The sequence below is a fragment of the Oreochromis aureus genome, linkage group 19, assembly GCF_013358895.1.
Source record: "Oreochromis aureus strain Israel breed Guangdong linkage group 19, ZZ_aureus, whole genome shotgun sequence".
Taxonomy (NCBI): Eukaryota; Metazoa; Chordata; class Actinopteri; order Cichliformes; family Cichlidae; genus Oreochromis; species Oreochromis aureus.
The window spans coordinates 10,137,233-10,146,028 of NC_052960.1; the positions used below are offsets into that span (position 1 = coordinate 10,137,233).

At 42.4% G+C, this 8,796-nt stretch overlaps 1 protein-coding gene across 1 annotated transcript in view; it reads right to left on the minus strand.

Annotated features, from left to right (window-relative positions):
- Positions 1-1,641, minus strand: part of trim9 (tripartite motif containing 9) — a 47,813-nt gene extending 46,172 nt beyond the window's left edge. Inside the window, exon 1 of the mRNA XM_031737112.2 lies at positions 668-1,641. Within this exon, the coding sequence (XP_031592972.1) occupies positions 668-1,501 (834 nt within the window). The 5' untranslated portion in view covers positions 1,502-1,641. The remainder of the gene's footprint in view (positions 1-667) is intronic.
- Between the last annotated feature and the right edge of the window lie 7,155 nt (positions 1,642-8,796).

Here is an 8,796-nt window from a genome sequence, read left to right on the forward strand (position 1 = left end):
AGGCTGGAGTGTGGAGGTGAGGGTTGCTGGTGCAGAGGCGTAGATAATCTCAGCTCTGCCTCTCCTGCCCACAACAACTCAGCTTCCAAAATAGCTTCTCAATTCACACCACAGGCCTGCATCTGTGCTTCACTCCCCACTCTTAATAAAGCATAGCTTCAGCGTTTGCCATGCCTAATGATCTCCAGGGAGCCTGTGAGCTGTCAAAGCACTGAAGGAATTTGATGTTGGCATCTCTTGAGACAGATGGTCATCATTTACATTGTCATGCAAATGGAAAACAGCAGTTTCTAGTTGTCCACTTATGAGGTAAAATTTAAAATGAACCACTGCCTTTCAGGTTTGTTTGGCAGTGTTTGGATAAAGGCAGCATCACATGAAGGTGGACCGTGTATCAGGCTATAAAATGCATCCTCTTACTATTGTTGAACACTCATTTAAATCCAAAGCGGCAGAACGAACACCCCACAGCTCTGTAGCTCTCTACCGGATGCTAAGCAGAGCTGACACGACAGCGCAAATTATTTCGAACACAGACTTGTTGCTCAGCTCAGAGGATGTTGAATCATTGCACAGAGCGGCCAAAAACACAAATAAAGACGGAAACAGACGCACTTCTAAGGGGCGAAGACAAATCTTTGCACCCAGATAATTTTTACGCACGTACCTTGTGCAGTTTCCACATTGCGCCTAAAGCTTTGACCTCATGCGTGCCATGTTTCCCTTCCTCCAAACACTGATAACATACAGGCATCTTGCACTGTACACAGTACATGCTGAGATTCTCCAGTTCGTGCTCTGTGCAAGTGGAAATTTTGCGGGGACTGGCGCGGCGACTTATCCGCCCCTGCGCCGGCGGCACCAGGCGATGCTTGGCGAGTGGACCGCGGGGAGGATGGCAGCGCAGGCGGCACGGGTCGCAGTAGAAGACGTCGCACTGCTCGCACATCACGGTGGCCTCCTTTGGACTCTTCTCGCAGAGCTGACACTTGAGAGCGGCCGCTTTGCTCTGCTGATACCTGTCCACCACCCCCTCCAGCACCCTGTTCTTGGGGAACCCGCGGAGTCCCCTGTCGTCCAGGATGAGGCTGCGGTGACACTGCGGACAGGTGATGCAAGAGTTACGAGGGATCGGAGTTAAGGAGCCGTGGTGCGGTAGAAGGTGCTGCTGCTGCGGCTGAGGGACAGTCGGGGGGAAAACCCGAACCCCGTTCGGTGATTTTTGGCAAGGGGTGGTCGGAGCGCTCACGAAGCCCCCGTAGGAACCGTAGCCACTGTCCGCCTCACTATACAAACTCATTTTATCCAAATCCAGATAATCATAATCGGAGACCCCGGACCCGGAGGCTCGGCTGCTCTGTGGAGACTCAGCGTCGGGGGTCTGCACAAGAATATTCCGAGCACAGGCTAAGCAAATGTTATGGGAGCACGGCAGTATGATGGGCTCCCGGTAAAATGAGCCGCAAACAGGGCATTTTAACTCTTCCTCCATTTCATCCATGGTTGCTTCTGAGAGGTGCGAGATTCCTCCGGGGTGTGCAAATAGAAACGGGAGAAGTTTCGGCAGAGCCTCGGCTGATCGGGGTGCTCTCTGTTTGCGCGTAAACGAAGCTCCAGTCGCGTCCTGCTGTTATAACTGCAAGTGCAACCTTGACCAAATGAAAGGCATCAACGAAAAGGAGGCAGACTAACACTACTCGCCAATAAGCACACAACGTCAGCTCAGGCTGGATTGCTATTGGACAACCAATGAATTCCAAACAACCATTGGACAAATGAACTGTCGGCGTGAAGGTCCGTTAACGAGCTTTAGAGCGATATACACAGCAGACACTAATGTGTGTGGACATCAGTGAATGCACGGGGTAATTGTTTAGAGCCTTAAAAGGAAATCAATAGAATAAAATGATTACTAAAAACTATTTGAACTCAACATTGCTCCTTCATATGCTTTAATTTGAGAACCAAACCAAAGAAAATATCTTGTATTGTCTTAGAAAAAGTTCACATAAGCCGATTAGTCTTGTCTCCAAATGTGCTTTCAAAGTATTCAGAGTATTTACTTAATACAGAATGGAAACATGCAGGTCCTCATCAGCAAAAGGTATTTGAGTAAAACGATGATGGTGGTTACAATGCGGGATTATTACAGCTTTGGTTAATAGATTATTTTATTTTGTACAAAAACAGTCAAAAATGCTTATCACCAGCTCTGGGGTAACATGTGACATCTGTAAAAAACATTTGTCCAACCAGTGGTTATAGAAAGAAACAAAAGCTAAATTGCAGTGATATAACACAGTTTGGGAGTATGATATAACATTAGAACCAGAGAATATTTGACCTTTATATCATTGCTAATTTTCTGTATTTAGCTCTCTGTAGCTGCTGCACAACATAAACTTGCAAACTTGCTGTTTGAAAAGCTCCTTTCAGCCGCACAGGGAGCAAAGATCACTGCTGAAGCTGAGCGAAAACATGGAAACTGACACCTTGTGAGATAAGATAAAGCAGCAGCTCTCCACTGCACTCCAAAGTGTTTTTTTTTCCTTGAGTATCCAGAGCCTCTTTATTTCTCTGGCCAAATACCTCAGTCATTTTTGAGACATCCATGGCAACGTGAGCGGCTAGTCTTCAGTGAAGCTGTTGATAGGGAAATGAATTGGAATAATCCCATTTAAAAGAATACTTTTTCTAAGAGGCCCAGAGGGCGACATGAGGCCACTTAGTGTGATTATATTAGCATATTTTCTAAGAATGTTTGGGAATAGAAATGGCATTAATTAGGAAGTTTTTGTTAAACATAATCAGTTTGTCATAGTTCCAGATAAATATGTCAAACTTGAGTGTGAACAACCACATAATCACATACACGGTTGCATTTTCAGTGCATCACCTGGAAAATGGAAAACGGAGTTCTTGAATGTCTCTTTTGCAACACTATCAAAGAGTTGTTTAATTTCTGCCAGAGCTTCCTGTGCTGTCAATGTTTCTGCCCATTATCTTCTCAGATTCGTGAAAATATACAACAAATGGTGAGTTTATCCCTGCAAATACATCCCTGGATTAAACCAAATACAGTGTTGACTTCAACCAAATGTCTGTAACAAGTCCATTAGCTATTTTTGGATCTGTGCTCGCTGTCTCCTCTGGCCTTATGGCATTGTTCTCTGTGTAATCTCCTTAGTTGGGGGCTACAGTGCAGCTTCCTGTTTGAGTAAATCTTTATTTCGTCTTTCTTTCTTTTTCTGTGTTCTTCATTGCCAACACTCTCCTTCTGCCAGGACACACAGGCCAGGCAGCTCTCACCGGGAAATCTTCACAGATTTCTTTTTACTTTTCATGGATCACGTCCCAGAATGCTCCTGTGTCTGTGATCATTCTGATGTTTTTAGTGACCTCATGTGTACCAACATGGGAGAGAAAAGACAACAGTACCAAGAAACCATAAACCCCCCCCAACACACACACACACACACACACACACACACACACACACACACACACACACACACACACACACACACAAGGTGAAGTTATGAGAAAATATAATTCTAATTATAAAACAATTATTAATTATCAATCATGAGCTGATCAGAATTGTTTGGGTTTTTTTTTTTGAAGAGTTTTGCTTAAAGATAACAACTGCAGATTTGAATTCCTATTACTCTTATTGCTGATTCTTTAAATACCCAGCAATATCCCAAACAGCAGGCCCAGGATTTCCAGTGAACAGAAATTAAATCTAATTTCCAATAAACCTTCAATGAATGCTTTGAAATCACCTTTCTTTACAGTTCATATCAGTGGGTTTTTAAAACTGTCTTCAAAACAAAAGGCAGCCCAAGTTTATTCATAACTTGAATTGCTTTATTAAACATACAGTATTGTGCATTTCTTCCAGCGACGAACAATATCTGAAAAATAATAAGGATAAATATAAGAAAAAAAATCCTGACACAGGATCTGAGAGATGCATCTGGCCCTTCATAAATGTTTACTGAAGGCACATCCGGAATGCTCTCAGTGGAAGAATGACAGCCAAGATGCCATTCTTATGGAAGGGAAACAGGGAGAACCCGTGCACTTGGATTTCTTTGATTGCCATATGAAAGATGGAGCACATTACTTCAGAAACTACTTCACCAGCATGGGAACATTCTGCAGCAGCATTTATTTTATACTGATGTGACAGTAATGTGTTTTTTTTAACTGGACAGCTACATTTATAAGCAGGTTTCCTACCTTCCCAGCAACGGCAGCTTTACAGTGGAAGCCATCATTCAGTGCTTACAGTGGGAGGAGGCATGTGTTGTTAACAAGATATTGCTACATTAATAACACAATAATGGCAACTGCTGCACTGAACAGATGCTCCGTCTTCAGGGAGCTGATCAAACACATTCCAGCGAGACATACAAAAGACAAATGCATATTCATCACTTTTGTTGAGTCACGCAGAGGTTCTGATGAAGTGATTTGCTGCATGTATGTTGTATAATATTAAATGATGTCAAAGGCTTGACTGGCTCTAAATATATTCATATGCATGGCAAGGTATGTGTGAGGGCCACACATTGTCACCACACACTGTTTCTGTATAAATATCTGTTTATGTGTCGGAAAAAGCATACATATTGTTTTGTTTACTGCATATATCCAGGTGTTAGTGTATAATTTGGTTTCCTTTAGCTCTAATATGCCATGAAGAGGTGGGTCCAAACTTTGCTCTCTTTTGAATGCTCTTGGAAAGCACATTAATGCAACAGTTCATCGTTTCACCTTCAATGCCTGGATCATTAACAGAGATAAAAAGCCCCTTTTGTCGGTTGAAACTATTCAGCTCAGAGTTCAGTCATCCTGCTCGGAGTCTGCACTGCCATCGATAAGGGATGAAGTCTCCTTTGTGCGTTACTCTGAGTCTATTACCTCGTTTCTCCACAGACTCCCTTTGCAGCCCCAGAGGCATCCTGCCATCTGTGTAAAGAAGCGCACAGACTGAAGGATCTTTATGGTACACAGCTCAGCCTAGATAGCAATCTCTATGGGACGAAGTGGTGATATTGTGAAGATATGACTGGAAGGGGTTCGCGTGCTTTTGTTCTTGACCTCTGGCATAAGAGAAATTGTGGTTTGATAACTTCTGGAAGATTGAAGGTACTGTAATTCAAAAAAATGAATGGTTACACTGAATCCAAAATTGTGCAACACCGCAAAGAGTCTTTATAAACCACCTTCAAAGTTCCTTTTGTTTTGAGCTAAATTTAAAGAGTCAGATTTAAACTTCCAGCTGTCCATGTACAATAGATTAGAATTCCTATTCATTAGAATAGGTGTCAAATATGTAGTTATAAAAAATTTATTTTAAAACAGTGGCACAGATGTGCTCCTTAAACAGCCTCTGCTCTGTTAGGACGGAGGCAGGAGAATATCACCGTCAACAGGACCCGAGTTGCAGACTGTGGAAAAGGAAATTTGGTCCACATTGACATGATAGCATCGCCCAGTTGCTGCAGATTTGTTGGCTGCACGCTCATGTTGCAAATCTTCTATTTATCCATCCCAAAGGTGCTCTACTGGAGATCTGGTGACTGCAGATGTAATATGAGTGATTTGTGTTCTAGTTTGGTTTGAGTTTTATGACATGGTGCGTTATCCTGCTGGAAGCAGCTATCAGAAGTTAAGGATACTGTGGTCATAAAGGGGTGGACGTGGTTAGGAACAATATGCTATGACTGGCTTATAGACTGTAGCAAAGATTAGAGTCACACCACCAGCTGAATGATGACTATCAAAGATTTATTAAACGTAATAATGACAGTGACAGGCTAAGTTGGCGAGTGTTTGGCATTATCACAGGAGAGGAGCAGAGTAGTAGAGGGAGTAGAGATGTGGCCAAAGTCTCAAAAGGTGTGACTTTAAAAAGCTCTGCAAAACAATGGCCAGGTGTCCAGCAACCCCCTGCATCCAACAGGAAACTCCTGCAAAACAGAGCAAAACTAACACTGCAAAAAGCCCCCAGACCGTATCACAATAGTGAGGGTAGGCTGTGGCATTTAAATGATTCTCAGCTGGTGCCAAGAAGCCTAAAATGTGCCAAGAAAATATCCTCCCACACCATTACACCATCACCAGCAGTCTGAAGCACTGATTCAAGACAGGAAATATACATGCTTTCATGTTGTTTAGACCAAATTCTTACCCAACTATCTGAATGTTGGGTCAGAAATCAAGACTCATTAGACCAGATAATGTTTTTCCAAGCCTTCTATTGTAAAGCTTTGTTGAACTCATGTAATTGCAGGAGTGGCAGCAGAAGATCAGGCCAGATGTGGTCATCTGCTTCAATATGAGTTACAGTTGCCTTCCTATCAGCTTTAAGCAGTCTGGATGTTCACCTCTTACCTGCATATTTTTCTGATTATTATCCGATATATTATGGTTGCATGCAGGAAAATCCCAGTAGATCAGCTGTTTCTGAAATACTCAGATCAGCCTGTCTGGAACTTACAACCACACTGTATTCAGACTCATTTAAATCACCTTTCTTCCTCATTCTGTTGCTCACTTTGAACTTCAGTAGACTGTCTGGATCATGGCTACAGGAGTTGCTATTACATGATTGGCTGGTTAGATATTTGCTGTACCTCATAAAGTAGTCAGTGAGTGTAGTAGCACAGTGTGAGATGCAATCTGGGAGAGAGTGCACAGAGACGCACAACCAAATTTGTTCCCAGGTCCAGATGGTACACACCACTGAAGGTATTTTGAGAACAGCAAATCTGAATGCCTACAAGTCCCAGACAGACAAGCAGCTGGTGGCTTACCAACCAGACATGGTGGTGGTTCACATGAAACAGAAGAGAGCATGTTATACTGTAGATGGTTAAAAGTAACATCAGGAAGAAGGAATGTGATTAAACTGAGTAAAGTATCAGGGGCAGAAGGAACAACTGGTAAGAGGTGTAGAGGATAAAGTCCAAAGATAAAGTCTCAGTGGGGTTGGGTGTCAAAAGTGTGCAATTTAATCCAATTCTGCTCATATTTCAAAAGCTATGCACAAGGAATCGTTTTTCTTAGGTGCCTGGAACACCTTGCACACAGTGAAAGTGGTGAAAAGCTATCTGGTTATGTTTAGGCACCAAACACAAGTGAGGTTTAGGAAAACAGTCACAGCATTAACCAACTGAAAACATGCATACCCAGTGCAATTAAATGAAAATCCAAAAGGTTCTTTAGGAGCATCCACGTGAGCGTTAATGTTGCATCAAGAGCCACTAAAGCACACTTTGTGTGTATTTGTGAGATGCCAGCAGCTGTGTCAGAGCCGTTTCTTTCACAATGACAATCCACTAAGTGTCACTGAATGGTTTGATGAGTATGAAAAAGCTGTGACTCATATGCTAAGCTCTTCCCACTCGTCAAACATCGAATCACTTGAACACATATGGGAAATTTTGTACTTATGAGTTCGACCACTCTATATACTACCAACATCAGAATATGCAGTAGAATCGATGCCACGGTGCATGAAGCTGTTCAGGCAGCACATAGTGACCCAACAATAAGACACTTTATCCTTCTCTTTCTTTAATTTGTCAGCAGATATCAGGAAATTAATATTCACTGACATTTAATTGTTTTACTAACACTCCATCAGCACCATTAATATCCCTAGATCTCTCTACTTATCCCTAAACTTATTGAGCTGCTTGAGTGAATTTGAAAGGTATGCAAGTCACTCTTTTATGTAACCTTCAGTGACCAACTGCCGCCCATGGCGACCTTCACCAACTGTTTCCTTATGCAATAGTTTGTATATTTTACCATCTGCTATTAGGATTCTCTGCAGGAGAAAGGACACACTGGGTGACCAAAGCCCACCATCACTGTGCTTGACATCTCCGCACAATGCAGCACCTTCCCAAAGCTCAAATGAGCTCATGTTTATGGATTCAGAACCATCTGTGCCCTTCACAGTGACCTGATAAATGCATTTTCCTGATGCAGTATTTGTAAATTAAGCCTTCAGGGAAAGATTCATGAAGTAAACAGATATTTGAGATGCTTTTGTGCAATTATTAAAGTGTACTTTTAGTCCGACCTTTCCTTAAAGATGAGGGAAGGGTTGGAGAGTGACTGAAGACTATTGTGATACTGAGCAAGACAGAAGAAGCAATGGCAGAGAGGATATGGATTGCAACAAAGATAATCCACCTTAACAAACCAGATGCTTTGTGCATACAACTGAGTACAAAACAGGTTTCAAAACATCACCTGTGGGCATAGGGCAAAGTCATCACATGAGAGATCAGATGGTAGTTCTGTCCAACCAACTTACCTTCATTCAGACATATTACACCTTATTATGTCATATTCACAAGAAGGAATAGACTCAAATACAAGACCCAGGAGAATAATGCAAATTTTAGCTCTTCATTTGCACAAGCAACAATTAAATCAGAATTTAGGTAAGTTTCAATCTGTTAAGTATTGCATGAGATCGAGCTGGAGGACACTGGAGGATTGCATTTTCCTTGTAAACTTGCAGGTGGGGGAGGCAGATGAAGTTTCCAGGTGACAGTGACAGACATAGTTGGCAGGAAGCTTAATATTTCATTTTAATTTAACTTGGAGATTTCTTGCCTTACATGTTCAGGTCTTGATCCGTCCAAAACACACATGCAGGAGAACTCAGTGAGCCGATGAGAAGGTAAAGTCAAGTTTCTGGAGACCTTGACTTCCACCACAAAGGTAACAACGATCTGGCAAAGAGTGGAGGTTTGAGCTGGCCTT